Source organism: Cetorhinus maximus, chromosome 15 (assembly GCF_964194155.1).
Source record: "Cetorhinus maximus chromosome 15, sCetMax3.hap1.1, whole genome shotgun sequence".
Taxonomy (NCBI): domain Eukaryota; kingdom Metazoa; phylum Chordata; class Chondrichthyes; order Lamniformes; family Cetorhinidae; genus Cetorhinus; species Cetorhinus maximus.
The window spans coordinates 59,809,417-59,825,614 of NC_135893.1; the positions used below are offsets into that span (position 1 = coordinate 59,809,417).

General features: G+C 44.5%; 1 protein-coding gene across 1 annotated transcript in view; it reads right to left on the reverse strand.

The window, feature by feature from the left end:
- LOC144690288 (sodium/myo-inositol cotransporter 2-like) overlaps window positions 1-16,198 on the reverse strand; it is a 108,440-nt gene that overhangs the window by 60,268 nt on the left and 31,974 nt on the right. Inside the window, exons 6-8 of the mRNA XM_078557643.1 lie at window positions 11,889-11,994; window positions 7,517-7,597; window positions 3,206-3,411 (exon numbers count right to left, since the gene is read on the reverse strand). Coding sequence (XP_078413769.1) covers window positions 3,206-3,411; window positions 7,517-7,597; window positions 11,889-11,994 — 393 coding nt within the window. The remainder of the gene's footprint in view (window positions 1-3,205; window positions 3,412-7,516; window positions 7,598-11,888; window positions 11,995-16,198) is intronic.

Below are 16,198 nucleotides of genomic sequence, written 5' to 3' on the forward strand. Positions count from 1 at the left end.
GCACCTCCCCAGTTGTCGCAGCCTCAACGGAAGCAACGCTGACTGGCCAGAGGGGCAGAGGAGCTGCTGCCCTCATCCGGAGCGCCCTGAGAGGAGCTCACAGCGACGACAGGCAGCTGCTGCGCCCACGTGAGGTCACTTTCGACTTCCCTGCTCACCGCAGATGCATGGGCACCGAGTGCCGACGCTTGGTGTCCACAACACCTCCCACATTGGGAATGACCACCCGTGGCCAGTACCACTGTGAGGGCTTGCAGGTCAGAGCGTATCCCAATCATGAAATATTCCATTCAATTGAAGCCCCTCTCTATGAGAGTCACCAATCTCTCAGTGGAGGGAGCCTGAAGCTCTGCCCTGAGGTTCATGCCTTCACGTGCACTCTGCCTGGACTCCTCCATCGCAGAGAGCAACTGAAGCATTCCCTCATGCAACCCTGCCAGATGCAAACGCGCTTCCTGCCTCCTGTCCTGCAGCTGCTGCATTATTGACAACTCCAGAGGCACGTCATCAGTGCCGGACTCAGCATGTGCCTCGTCCCCTGCAGCCCTCCGGCTGCTGGTGCCATCGGCACTCTCTGTCCGTGCCATCTCCTCCAGCGATTGTGAAGTGTCCTCTCCACTGTGACCTGGGACACTAGCCGACGGTAAATTCCCCACTGAGGTGTTTGTGTCTGCGCTGGTGCCTGGCTGGCTGAAATGATGTGCCGCAAGTTGCACGTGTTGGGCCTCAGGTTTGGAGGGGGGGCTGCAGTGTCTTTGGGCGCAGCCATGCGGTGGTGATGCTGAAATTAACAACAAGGACAGTGCATCAATTAGCGTTCAGTCAGTTAAACCTTTCAACCCTTTCCACCCCCCAGCCTTATAAGTTGCTCGCCCTTCAAGACCCTAAAGAGAAAACATTGGTGGGGTGGAAAAGAGTCAAGAGGAGGCCCAAACATTAAACGCACATGTAGACAGGCTGGTCAGATGGCCTCAGGAATGCCACATAGCATGTTATGTACCATTGGAGTGGGGGGAGTGCAGAGGTACCTGACCTGGATGCATGCTGGCCTGGATAGTTGCGGGGCTGAGGAAACATTGTAAACAGTAGCAACATTTGCTGTGGAACACAGGAGATTGACAGGTCACATTATTGACCTTTATTCCGTTAGGAGGGGCATAGACTGGGTGGGCAGGAGGCAACATTTCCCCTTGGCGCAGGGATGAGTAACGTGGTGGCATTTATTTAAGTTGAGTGCCATGAGGTTCACAGCTGAGGTGCTGAGGACCTTTTGGACAGAGTAATGTGGGGCGCACTGGCTGAAAGGGTGGTGGAGGTCCCAAACCCCCTCAGATGCAATAAATCTTTGGCTGTGCAGCGGCAATCCAATGGCATACTAGACCATGGGGATAGTGGTCACAAATGGGATAAGGCAACTTTGGAAGGTGGTGGAGACGCAAATCCTCAAGGGGATGAGGGACCTTTGTGTGTGACACACACGTCAGAATGTCTCAGTCTGTGAATGAGCAGTGTTGCAGCATTAACAATTGCAGCAACCATCAGTGGTTTGGATGGTGGGCAGACAGAGTGGATGGGACTGTGGACCTCAAATACCTGGCCGCTGGACCCCAGCCTCGCTGCCCCCGGCCGCCCTGGCCTCCTGCCTCCTCCCTAGCTCCATGGTCTGCTCCTCGAAGGGTGTGAGGCACTGGAGCAGGGCGTGCCCACCTCCAGTCCTCTGGCGCTCCCGCAAATTGTGTTGACTTTTTGCCTGCAGAACAGAGAAGAGGGTTTATTGGGGCTGATCACTCATGTACTCTGCACGTGCACGCCGCACCCCAACCACAGTGGCCCATCTGAGGCCTCCAGCGGCTCCTGTCCACACTACTGGTGATCAGTCCCCAGAAGATAGTACGGCTGCTCCCAACCCCCTCCCCCAACGGCCACCTTGGACACATTCGGCATCCATAACTTTGAATAGCACACGGGTCTTAGCGCCCATGGCAAGGAGGCGCAACTAGGTGTGGCGCCGATGCCAGCAGATGGCACTTGGCCACAATACATTGAGGCGCCCCTTGCACCATCCCATCACCATCAATAAGACATGTGTTGGAGTTCTGAGTATGTGTCTAGTGGCCTCCCCTGCAGGTTGCCCCCAGACTACTCAAATGCCACAAACACCAACATATGCTGTGGGGAGAACCCTTCTTCTCCTCAACCACTAAGGCTGATGTAAGTATGGTCAGTACCCATTTGCCCACCCAGCGTGCGCCAAATGCCGAATGCAGTAACAACAGCAAGATGGTGGGGGGGAGAGACCGACATGGTATTCACCCTTCCGGAGTGCAGCAAATCATTGAATCTTTTTCAGCACTGGGTGCCAGTGCGCCGCACATCATCATGGGCACTGACAGCGTCACCAACCTCCTCCCACGCCTGGCTGATGACATGGGGGGCCCTCCTCCACCCATCCTTTGGATATAACACATGCCGACGGCTGGAAATCTCTTGGAGGAGGACAGTAAGGCATGCATCGGAGAATCGAGGGGTACAGTGGCCCCCCGCTTGTCTCTCCTGCAGCCTGCTCCCCCTCCTCCTGCTCATGCTCCTTTGGAACCAGAGCTCCCTCCCTCACTCCCTGAGTGGCCATGGTGCACTGCCTCAAGCAGGCTGCCTGGCCACTCTTTATACAGACTGCCATTGGAACCGGCGGTCTGAGCACGCCCGCCTCCGTGACTATTTTCCTGTTCTCCACGGGAGTCTAACCCGCTGGGTGGGCCATAATTGGCCTGCCCACGGAAAATGGCAGCGCAGCCCATTTCAGCGGCGGCAATCGGCTGCCCACCCGCCAAATGGAAAATTCTGGCCTATGTCTCTGTACGCATTGATATCCAAGTGGGGTTGGAATTTCATTTAAACTCATGAGTAGGGTGAACCTAACTAGATAATCTTTGGAAAACTTCCCAGTGCCCTGTGCTGGTAAGAATAATGGGAGCCTCGGTTCCATGCATAAGGTCTCTGGAATCACGTGTGTGCCTAAACGAAGAAAATATGCACCAGACAAAAAGAATTGCTACCTGTGTGAAATTCTTAGTAGCTTGGTTTGGAGTCTCCTAACCATGGTGATGGGCTTCTGTGTGTGTCAGATACCCAACTGATCTAAAAGCAATAACATTGTTAGTGTCTAAATTTATGTTAGGTTGGCATATATATAAATGGGTGTTACCTGGTCTGTGCACCAATACCAAATGGAAAGTACAGTTATTCCAAATATTACACCTGGCCAAGGAAAGTCAGCACTAGAAGGACTCTTAAAGATGTGAAAGGCATCCTCTCTTGGTAGGCCACAGGTTGAGTTAGGATCATGGATAGTGGGGATGGCCATAAAATATTTCTTCTTGAGGCCCGAGTAGCCATCAACTTTGATAAAAGCTATAAAACATAGAGTTAATTTACTGAACAAAGTATTTGTTATACTTTCATGCAGTTAAATGGACACTGAAATTGTGGCACACTAGATCAGGTATACTGTACATAATCAGCAGTCTGTTATTAGGTTAACGGAATTTTTAAAATTATTATTCCTTTGAAATAATTTCCAAGACGTGATTTTCACTAGAAAGTTTTTGTATGCAAATTGTGCTTTTGCAAAATGTTCTCTTTCTTTACTACCCCATTTTTAAACCTTCTCTTTCCTCCCCCTTTATGTTCTCCCTGCTCTATTCCCAAAGTAAACAAGATGAGAAAGCAACGTGTTCTTCATATAAAGTTGTGACTGAATTGAGAGCTCAGTGTGTGGGGAATCATGGGTTTGAATTCCTGATATCTGCTTCCAAGCTATGGTGGAAAAATCTTGGTGCTGATCAACAAAGTGAGAAAAGTCTGTATTAGGAAATGTAACGCTTTCTATTTCAAGTGCACAGGACCGGATTTTCGTGTAGACTCGAGAAAAGGCAACTTGTGCACTTTTGCACCTTCTGAAATGCACACATGACCCATGTGTGACTTTGCCCAGAATTTTTGTCTTTTCACACAGGGGTGAGATTTGCAGTGCATTTTGTGATTTGCAATGGATCAAGTGAGGAGTGTGGGTGCGGAGGCGGGCTGTTTAGCCGACTCGGTTCTCCAACACAGCTCCGACCCAGCTCCCAAATGCCACCTAAACCTCAACCACACCCACCCCCACGCCAACCCATGACCCTCAGATTGCCCATGCCACCCCATGCCCCCCTCAGTCCTGCCACCACCCCCATGCTACCCCATGTCCCACAACCACACGTGCCCCTATGACTGCTCAGATCACCCATGCAGCCCCACTTCCCACACCCAAAGGCAAAAAAACTTGAATTGGAGAAGAAGAAAAAGAAAGGAAAATGTGAAAACTTGAATTAGAATTTCAAGGCAAAAGAAAAGTGAGAAAATTCGAACTGGACAGGGAAAACCTTAAATTATACAAACAGGAGGTGGCAGTAAAACTTGAGGATGACTCAGGCTTAACTCCTGGTTTGGATTTGCAAGGAATAGGAATTAGTGCTTTTGTGTCATTTGAGAAAATTGTCACAAAACTGCAGTGGCAAAAATGCAGAGAAAATTTGACTATTTTTCTGCAGAGTGTGTTCATAAGAAAAGTTTGGAGGTGTACTCATCTCTTTAAGATGAACAGTCTGGTTACTCTGATAGTGAAAACTTCTGTTCTCAATGCCTATGAGTTGGTGCCTGAGGCCTACAGGCAGAACTGTGGAAATTTAAGGAATAAACAGTGTCAGACCTTTGTAGAATTTGCAAGAGAAAAGGAAATGGTATTTGATAGGTGGTATAGGTCGATAAATGTTGAACCAGACTTTGACAACCTTAGAGGGGTTGATGCTAATGGAAGAACTTAAAAAGTGTCCCATTAGGAATAAGGTCCCGCCTTAAAGACAATTAAGTTTCTAAGATAAAGGAGGCTGTACTAATGACAGATGAGTTGTCTCACAAGCATGTTAGTAACAAGCCTTTGTTTGTAAACTCACAGAGAAACTGGAGAGATAAGAGATCTGATTATAATAAATAAAATAGCCCAGGGGAGAAACAGACCCTCCTCAGAGTAGTAAGAGAGAGAGCCTGGAGATTAAGGTTAATTCAAGGGTACCAACACATTATCTTGGTCATAAAAAGGACATGTGAAGCCTAAATGTTGTAAATTAAAAAGCAAGACTGTGGCAATCTTTCTGGTCCTTCTATCAAAAAAAAAATGGAGTTACTTCACCTTCAAATATAAAACTTCCATAACCTTTTATGTTCTGATTTACTCCAACTGTAAATACAATAGATTGTATCATTTTGTCACAAACTTCATTCACTGGTACAGCTTTTCTGGAGAAACATTGGACCAGCTACAGGTTTAGTTTTCAATTTCCAGCATTCTGCCTTCACATGCCCTGTCTTATGGCGACACATCTGTTGGAGGTGCAATGCATAGCAAAAGGGGTTGTAAGATCTATCTCGATTGCATTAGTTAGTTCATGCAAAAGTACCTTTTCTTTAGCTTGGTGTATTAGTTTGCTGTTAAATAATGTTTGATTAATGTTGATTTTAGTTGATTTGTTATAGTAAAAGTCTTAAAACATGAAATTTTGTCCTTCAGTTTACTTCCATTGGTCATTGGGAAATTCATCTCTTTTTATAAGTTATTGGTCTCTACTGTCTTGTAACAATAGCTAGAACTGAGACTAGATTTTGCTGTGTAAAGTTCAGCTTCTCCCTCAGGATTGGCTCACGATATTGTATTATAAATAAGTTTATTGTTTAGATTGATATCTTATATTATAATTTTAAATGTTTATACATTGTGTAGCATGAGTTAAATGGGCTAAAATGACAGAACAGTTGTTCCATTTGTGTGAATCTTGCCACGTATGTGAACTCCTGAATCCTGCCAGATTTTGGAACTCCTGGATGGTTTGTTCAATCAGAATAATCTTTTGGGAAATGTCTTCAACTGCATTCACTGAACTCTTAAGAACAGTGGGAGACACTTTATCACTTTATGGGAGATTTGTGGACATATGCTTCAAGAGTTGGTTACCTAACAGCTAGATAAAGATTGATGACTGGAAGTGAGTAACCATCCACCAAGTGCAGTGATAGCTGAGGCCAAAAATCTTGAAACAATGTTCCTTCTTTGCAAATGAATTTTCAGTACTGAATTCGTGGGCAATGCCTTGAAGAAAGGCAACTCTGGAGCCCTGGAGAAAATGCTTGGCAAAAAGGGGATGTTAGCAAAGTAGCAGTATTGGCAGATTAGGTGTTAAGAGTACATTTGACCTCTGAACTCCCAAATTCCAGAATAAGTTAAATAATACAGTGGAGACAGAAGCCCTTGGAAAAGGAAAGGGATCGGCCAGAAGTTGTGCTTCAGGCTAGGACCAAATGTAGGTGGGAACAGGATTCAGGTGTTGCAACAAAATGACACTTTAAAAAAAGAACATTTAGGGCAGAATTTTTAGCTTGGCATGTGGGCGCGTGCCCGACCCGCTCGAGTGTAAAATAGCGTGTGATGTCATTAGAATATTTTCCTGCTTAACTAATGTCACTTCCTGCTCCTGGCAACCAGTTATGGGCTGTACAAAACCTGAGGCATTTGTGTGAAACAACATCTCAAAGAATCCTCAGGTGCTCTTGAGTGAGTTTCATCGAGCTTTTGGAGACATAGGCCCAGAAGTTCCAATCCCCGGGGGCATTATACCCCAGAGGTGCCCCAAAAGATGTGCTGGGGGCCACCTGGAAGTCCCCATCCAAAGACTGCACAGGAATTGCCTGGGAAATTTAAACTTCCGATGGGTAATTACCCTCCACCTGGAACCATCCGTTACCCTGATTGAAATTGGACACTTCAGATGGTTCCAACTCTCTTAGCAGAATAGTTACCCAGGAAAAGTTAGAAGGATTAAAACTGTTTCTAACTCCTGGGTAACTATGGTGCTGACACCACCCCCAACACCCCCACTGGAGCCCCGATTACCCTCCCAACCACCCCTTAACTTCTCAAAGCGGCTGGGCCCTTCAAATTTACCGCTTTACAGCAGCTATTGCCTTAAAAAAGGGGGCCTGGCTTCACTTTCCCCGATGCTGCTGCCCTGCACAGGAAGGACTCCATAGTTGCTGCGCTGCATATTTCTCGCAGGCCCGGGTTGGAAGATCACATGAGAAATGTGCTGCTCCTGACCCGGATAAGTAAAAAGGAGCGAAGCGGCAATTCAACAGCGATTGCCACTCCACGGAAGTCCTGGGCCATATTTTTCTTAAAATAGCATGTGAGTTTTTTTGTCAAAAGTTTTGAAAATGCTATAATTGCTTTTGTAACGTCTGAAGTTAAGGGGAGTCTTTCAGAGATGTTAAACCAAGGGGGGTGAGCGTAAAGATCCTATGCACAGTTTTGAAGAATACCAGATAGGTTCCCCTCAGCACACCATTCCCCATTGAGGGAAGTATTTTCCTAAGTTGTAATGTTGGAAATGTGGACACACAACAATAGCAATGACTCAGTTATATGTACCAAATACCATGAGAACCACAGCTCCAGACAACATGATCACTGTCTGCAACGCATCTGTGTATATTACAGCAGCCAGACCACCTGTCACAAAAGAGAAAGCAAAAATAAGTCTTCAAAACAAACATTACTTAAAAGTGTACATAATTGTGAGTGTGTGAGACAGCATGTCTACAACCATTGATTGTTTGCACATCTGAATCTATATATGTTTGTGCATGATTATGCATGAGTGCATGGTATGAGTGTGCACCAATTTTTTTATTTGAGTGTTTAAATATCTTTGTGAATGTTTAATTTAGCATTGTTGCATATTTATGTTTTTGTGTATGTCTTTACTTATGTATGTCTGCAACTGTATATATGTATATGTACTTATTTACGTATGCACAAGTTTGTATGTCTGCATGTATTTGTGTATGCATGTATGTGCTTATTTGTGTGTTTGCAAGTGTGTGTGCATATGCATGTGTGTTTGTGTTTATTAATGGGGGGGATTTTATGGAGCCTGCAGGAGTTGAGGTACAGAGGTTGAGTCAGCGGCGTGTTTGTGACATGTCGGGCTTCATTCAGGTAGTGGGTTCCAATGTGTAATACATGTGCATGGCACGAATACTCATTATATTGAAGCTGCTTTTTAATTACATCGTAGCTTCAAGATTAAGTCAGCAGCACACGACAATTTCGTGGCACCAGGTTCACATTGGTTTAAAGATGGTGTGCACCAGTCGGCTTTGTGCAGCTGTATCTAAGGTCTGCAGTTTTCCCTGTTGAGATCTGCATTTCAAGGAGATTGGCAGCATGGAGGCTCGGGACTGGAAAGGGTAAGGTTGGGCTCAGGGGGTTGGGTGTTGAAAGATTGGGGCTCAGGTGCATGGAGATGTGGAGGAGGGATGCAAGAGAAGACAGAGGGTGAGATTTGGGTGCGTGGAAGTGTGAGGAGGGAAGGGCCAAGTGTCCTGGTTGTGGTTACAGAGGGAAGGCACAAGGTTATATTGAGTGGGGTCAAGGCTAATGTGGGTAAGTGTGAAGGTAACAGGAGGAGGGTGGAAGGTACAAGCTTGGGTTTTGAATATAACACACACCATTGTCTGTGATTCACTGGAAACACATGTTAGGATGCAAGGATTGCAGATCGTAGTGGGAGGAGGCCAGTGTTGGGTGGATGGAGTTTTGTGTGTGGACAATGTGATGATTTAAGGTGTTCACTTCTTGTTAGTTCTATGGATGACAACCAAGGGCAAACATGTTCCCATCTCAATCTCAGCCCTCTTAACACAGCTCAATTGCTGGAATACCCATGGGTCTCATCCACCCGATATTCCTGCAAACCTGGAAGCAGGAGGAGAGGGTGCGACAAAGGAGAGTTCTTGCCGGCTGACAACAGAGGCCACGATGCCAACAGCAGGCAACACTAGAGGGAGAGGCTGATCATGATGCAGCCATCCAAAGAAGGCATAGTTGAAGACGGGCACTGGCGTGTCAACGCATCCTCAGGACAAGAACTAACTACCTGCAGATGTCAGAGAGGCAATGCCATAGACAACTGAGGATGACCAAGGAAATGGTCACTGAGATATGTGGGTTCATTCAGCAAGACCTGAAGCTATGTGGATTTGTTGGGAACCCCATGCCAGTGGCTTACAAGGTCACTGCGGTGCGCAATTTCTTCACCAGCAGTGGATTCCAGGATGCAAACGGCGACATATGTGGCATGTCACAGGCTGCCATACACAGGCACATAAAGGAGGTGACCAATGCCCTCTTCCATCAGGCCAATAACTTCATCCACTTCTCCACAGATGATGACAGCCCCAGACAGCAAGGCCAGCGACCTTTGGGGCCAATGCACATTTTTCTAGAATGCAAGGGGTCATCAACTGTATTCATGTGGCTATCAGAGCTCCCTGGAACCAGCCGGCTGCATTTGTGAATTGCAAAAGCTTTCACTCTGAAGGTGCAACTGATCAGTTTCTTAGAACAGCACATTCTGGAGCCAACCAGAGAGCAGGTTATTGTAGGCCTGGTATTGTGCAATGAGATAGGATTAATTGATGACCTACTAGTGAAGGCACCCCTAGGTAGCAGCGATCATAATATGATTGAATTTTACATTCATTTTGAGGGAGAAATTAGTGCATCCAAAACTAGTATTTTAAACCTAAATAAGGGCATGAAAGCAGAGCTAGCTAAAGTGAACTGGCAAATGAGGTTAAGGGATATGTCAAAAGGAGTTTAGTGGCAGACATTTAAAGGGATATTTCAGAATACAGAATATATACATTCCAATGAGAAAGATAAATTCCAAGGGGAGGGCCCTTGGTTAACTAAAAAAGCTAAAGACAGTATCAAACTTAAAGAAAAAGCATATAATTACGCAAAGACAGATGGCAGGTCAGAAGATTGGAAAGAGTAAAGAACAGCAAAGGATGATGAAGAGATTAATAAGGAGGGGAAAATTAGAATACGAGAGAAAGCTAACTAGTAACATAAAGATGGATAGTAAGAGTTTCTATAGATATTTAAATAAGAAAAAAGTTAACAAAGTGAGCGTTGGTCCTATAGACAGTGCGTCTGGGGAATTGATAATGGAAAGTAGGGAGATGGCGGATGAATTAAACAGGTATTTTGCTTCGGTCTTCACTATAGAGGACACAAGTAACTTCCCGGAATTAGCTGTAAATCAGGAAATGGAAGGGAGGGAGGAACTCGGGAAAATTACAATCACAAGGGAAGTGGTAATGAGCAAATTGTTGGGGCTGCAGGCTGACAAATCCCCAGGTCCAGATGGACTTCGCCCTAAGGTCTTGAAAGAAGTGGCTGGTGAGATAGTTGATGCATTGGTTTTAATTTTCCAAAATTCTCTAGATTCGGGAAGGTTCCATTAGGCTGGAAAATAGAACATATAACTCTTATATTCAAAAAGGGAGAAAGACAGAAAGCAGGAAACTATAGCCAGTTAGCTTAACATCTGTCATAGGGAAAATGTTAGAAGCTATTATTAAAGATGTTATAACAGGGTACTTAGAAAAATTCAAGGCAATCAGGCAGAGTCAACATGGTTTTGTGAAAGGGAAATCATGTTCAGCCATGTTTATTGGAGTTCTTTGGAGGAGTCACATGTGCTGTGGATAAAGGGGAACTGGTGGATTTACTGTACTTAGATTTCCAGAAGGCATTTGATAAAGTGCCACACCAAAGGTTATTGCAGAAAATAAAAACTCATGGTGTAGGGGATAACATATTGGCATGGATAGAAGATTGGCGCACTAACAGGAAGCAGAGAGTTGGCAGGGTGTGACAAATGGCGTGCCACAGAGATCAGTGCTGGGGTCTCAACCTTTTACAATTTATATAAATGACTTGGATGAAGGGACTGAAGGAATGGTGGCTAAATTTGCTGATGAAAGTAAATTGTGAAGTGGACATAAGGAGGCTACAAAGGGACATAGGTAGGTTAAGTGAGTGGGCAAAGATCACAAAATGGAGTATAATGTGGGCAAATGTGAAATTGTTTATTTTGGCAGGAAGAATAAAAAAGAAGCTTTTATTATCTAAATGGTGAGAGATTGCAGAGCTCTGAGATTCAGAAGAATCTGGGTGTCCTAGTGCATGAATCACAAAAGGCTAGTATGCGGGTACAGCAGATAATTAGGAAAGCTGATAGAATGTTATCATTTATTGTGAGGGGAATTGACTACAAAAGTAGGGACATTATGCTTCAGTTATACAGGGCATTGGTGAGACCACATCTGACTCGAAACATTAACTCTGTTTTTCTTTCCACAGATGCTGTTGGGCCTGCTGAGTTTTTCCAGCATTTTCTGTTTTTGTTACTGACAGAGACTTAATGGGCTTCTTCTGTACATCAACATGCTATGATCCTCAGAGGAAAAACAGAGGCTTGGAGACAGTTTGACTCTCTTTCTTGTCTTCCAACAACACTCACTGTCATGACCGGGCAGATATCCAGTTCACCTTCTGGCCTGTTTCCTCCATGACCAAATGCAAGTGCTGAGCAATTAAAACTGTGGATGGGCAGACTATTACATAGCCTGATAATATTAAGCCTCCATAGTTCTGGATAGAGTGTTACTTCTGAACAGGCTGATTTGAGATCACATTCAGATTATTAATTACCATTCACATAAGGAGTCTCGTAAAACAACACTCTCAAGAAACATAATTCCTGCTGCACAAAAAGGGACAAAAGGGAATTGTTTGAAAATGCACTACTTAATTGAAATGCCTACAAAGAATTTTAGTGGGCAAAACGGTAATAATTACAAATGAGTGATAGACAGATAAATAACTTTTTCAAAAATAATCAACTCTTGTTAACCTGTTTGAATGATAGGCTGGGTGACAGACCTACCTCCTATAGTGTATACTGCAGTAATAGCGAGTAATCCAATCACAGAAATGTAGAGGTCCCATTGCAAAGCAAGGTGAATAAAGACAGCTCCAGCATAGATATCAACCTGGGAAAAATACATCATCATAAAATATTTTACTCAGTAACATTAACCAAGCTGAAAAATATTTCACTAATTCCATTGGTGATCTGTATTGTGGGACAGTTTTATATATTGTTTGTATACAGGGTGGCATGCAATTGGGAGTTCTCAGGGATGTATGAAATTAATTGGCTTAAAAATTGGCGATATATAAAAAAGGTTGCTAACTCACCATCACCCATTTTACACTATCAAAATCAAGATCTACCCAATAGTGTTGCTACAATGAAATACATCAGGAATTAATTCGGCTTTTAATTCAAAAGTAATTTTTTAATTCAAAAGTACACAATTGGCTGTACATCGGGAGCAAAATTGAACTCAGTTGCACCCATTTTCTGGTTCTATGAGGCACCTCAAGGCTCCAAATTGGTGTCCAAGGTACATGCATGCACGACTAATGTGAATTGTGTTAGGTGTCACATTGGTAAAGGATTTAGCTTTCACGTACCTAATGTCCGCAGGTAACATACAGAGCCAGCAGAACATGACATCAATGAGAGTGCAATGTTGATTTGGTGCCAACGCTGCCATTTTGGAGCTCCACTCTCCAGCTTAAGCCCTTTCAGAATCGCTCACAGCTAAACATGCATTCAACCATTAATGCTAAAGGAATCCTCAACTACTTACAGGTGAGTTGTTGACTTATTTCTTGTGGCTGTTGCTGCAATGCATTTTGGGTGCTTTTCATAATTGGTTAAAGTTTCATAGGGAGTGGTGTGGCAGGTCTGAAGTATTCTTTTTCTGACTTAAAAGCTTGTGCACAGCTCAGTTGCTCCCAGAGATGGGTAGGCCAGTAGGCCTTCCTCTTGGCATTGAGCATGATTGGAAGAATGAGCAGAAGCTAAGCAGAGCAGATCAAGCTGCTAAAAGAGGAAGGAGAAGAAGTAGTAGGCGATAGGCAGAGGATTTATAGGGAGCAGATTGGTTGGAGAACAATTTTCTTGAGTGCTGTGATGCTCTGGAAGCCACTTTGCAAACTTGTATCTAGAGCCATGGTGGCAGCAGTCTGAGCATTCATAACAGCAAACTGAGATTAGATGACAGCAGTCTGAATTTCCACTGTAGTACATGGACATTGACTAGCTTCTACTTGTGCTGCAATGGAAGCTGTGATATCAGCCATCAGGCACTGCATCATGTCTAGTTCCACAGGTGTGCTGCTGGAGGTAGCCACCTGTTCCATTTTGGAAAGGATGGGCTCCAAGTTCGTCCACATTGAGTGCAGGCTCTCCGGCAGGGTTCAGAGTGCAGCAAGCATTGAATTGTGTATACCCATCAACATTCTTCTGTAGCCTGGCCCATCAATATTATCATCTGAGTCCTCTGTAGCAGAACTAATGTGCCACCTTGCCCTCTGTTGAGCTGGCACTTGTACTATACTTTCCCCACAGACCCCACCTGGTTGCAGTGCACTTGTACCCAGTATGTCCCCCCTCTGTCTTATGTAAGTTAAGTACAATGTTAGTAACTGAGCTGGTGGCTGCAACTATGGAATCGAATGACAGTGTGTCTTCATCTTCTCTGTCTTCTTGTTCTTCCTCCTTTGTTTGGGCAGGTTGCAATGTTGGGGTGCCAGAAGGGAAAAAGAGAAAAGGGTTGGGTTGTGATGAGGGGAGAAGAGAAAGTGAGAGATGTTTTCTCGCACCAAAAGTAGCTTTTCTGTCAGAAGAGATTGTGTGGTAAGGGAGAAGTGGGATGAGAGAAGGAGAATTAGGTATGCAGATACTCCTATCTTCAATTGCTTCAGCTATGGCTCTTCCTATCATGGCTTTACTAGTATAATGTTGGCTTCTAACCTCTGGCTGCAGGGTTATGAAATGTCTCAGAAAATCTGCAGCCATATCCTACAATGCCTGTCTGGTATTGATTCTCTGAGGGGCCTGGTGGACTGGTAGGAGGCGTTCCTCGAAAGGATTGCATCCTCTCAGGACCTTCTTCTTTGATGTTGATGCTGACCAAGCAGGATGACCATCTGTCTGCATGAGATTAATTCTAACTTGGAACACCTTACTATGTTGCAGGCATTATAAAAATACAAGTTGTTGCTTACAATGTGGATTAAATTAATCCTCATTGTTTGGGAAAAGCAATCACTCATTCTGCTAAACCCACCAATGACAGAATCCCATGTGGGTTCTCAAGGTGTCACTGATGTCAGTGGCATTATTGACCTTGCTCAAGAGAAAGAGTTGTTCTGCCTTTGTTCCTCTGTAATGGGCAGCCCTTCCCACAGATGGGCATGACGATGCTACTTGGTTTACAGTACAGATGTCAAAAATGCACTCCCACCCAGTCTTCACCAGTTGTTGCAGGATACGCTAACTAACTCCTATTCTCCAAGCAGGATACTAATGTCCGTATATCAGTTAAGCATCACGGGACGTCTCTCTCCCGTTATCACTCCTCCTCCATTCCTGCCCCCACCACTTGTTTTTTCTTTCTTTTGAGTTTTGAATGACCTAGCTATCTCCCTGAACATCACCACCTACATCTTTGAGGAGATGAGTATTTGTGCTTGTGCTTAAGCCAGCTGGAGTGCTTGGCATAGTTTGCTGTGAAGTGCCAGTATCTATGTCTCACTTCCTTTATGCCCTTTGGCTTGAGAAGAATTGCAATAGTTGGAGGATACTTGCTGGATAGTGACAGCATGTCTCTAACTTCACCTTTACCTTCACCAATGTCCTTGACAGATTGTGGGCCAAGAGGCTTAGGAACATCTTCTCAACCTCTCCATTGTCTCAGTATAGGTGGCCCACTGCTTTTCCTTGTTCTCTCCTAATGATTGTAAGCTGCCTTGCCGTGCAAGCAGAACACATTTATGGAGAGATTAGCAAGTTTGAGAACTACAAACAATACCACTAGACTATATCCCGCCCTGTACCAGTCTTTTCAAATGAGCTTTTATGGTTGTTTCTCTTGCTGGTAGTCTTTTGAAGTTGAAATTTGGAATGTTCTATATATAACATTATTGTATTCCATTGTAATTGTGCCATACTGTTTCCCCTCAATGACAGAATATTGTAAAATGAGGTAAAAGTTATGTATATGCTTTGGAGGTTATCTCCCTAAGGGAGCAGCTGGTGAATATTTACATTGGATCAATGTCTTCAGTGAAGGAATAGTACATGAAATCCCATGGAGGTCCTGCCATGCTACCGTAATTCCAGCAGGGTCCACTGGAACACAAAAGAACACAATAGGGATCTGGTTGGAAAGAGTCCCCGCCATTTATTGGATTTTCAAGTTGGTTTTATGAGATGTGGAACTTCTCCATGCCCCTTATAAAGCCAATAATGTCAGGAAGTGACTCCAGGGACAGAGTCATTGGCACACTCTCTACTTGGGAGTTCATACTTCCCTGGCTTAGTTGGGACCTGATATTGGATTGGAGGTTGGTATGTGGATATGAGATGGTTTTCAGCTAGGCTGTAAGCCCCATTGGGAGAGTGTGAAAGGCTTTGATCCCTAAAATTTGGGAAATTTAAAAAAAACCTGGATTTGGCCCCTTAAACATAGGGATGAGGAAGCTCAAAGGAGTCTGCTTTGGGAACCCTCTCTGACAGGTGGGCACGGTAATACTTGACTACATGGGACAACAGAAGCACCTGTAGTGGCACAAGCACCTGTCAGCCCCATGCAAATAAAATGATCTGCTGACCCCTTCAGCAGGGTCAGTGCTGGAGAACACTGATTCAAACTGCTTGGATCACCACCCTTAGATTTCAGGACCCATGTATACAAAGGCGCTTACACTTACTTTGGCATTTTTCCTCCTGTCACTGTAATTATTCATTTGCTTCCAAGTTTGCTGAGCCTGGGAAGCTACATTCGCTCAGTTGGCCTCTCCCCACCCATGCAGCTTGCAGCTGGGATTCAATAGGAAATAGAGGCTCTGCTGTTCTCTCTGACAGGATTTCCAATTGTCTCTTTTCCCTTGTTCACCTTCATTGTTTTTATTTGAAGAAGTTTTGCTCTTCCAAGAATGTCCAACGTGAAGAACTTCTGTGCTTCTCACTGACAGAACTTCCATTTATCCCTTTTACCTTGTTCACATTCATTGCTTTCTATTTGCAATTCTGATGAAAGGCTATCGAGCTGAAATGCTAACCCTATTTCTCGCTCCACAGAAAGTGCCTGATCTGCTGAATATTTCCAACATTTTCTG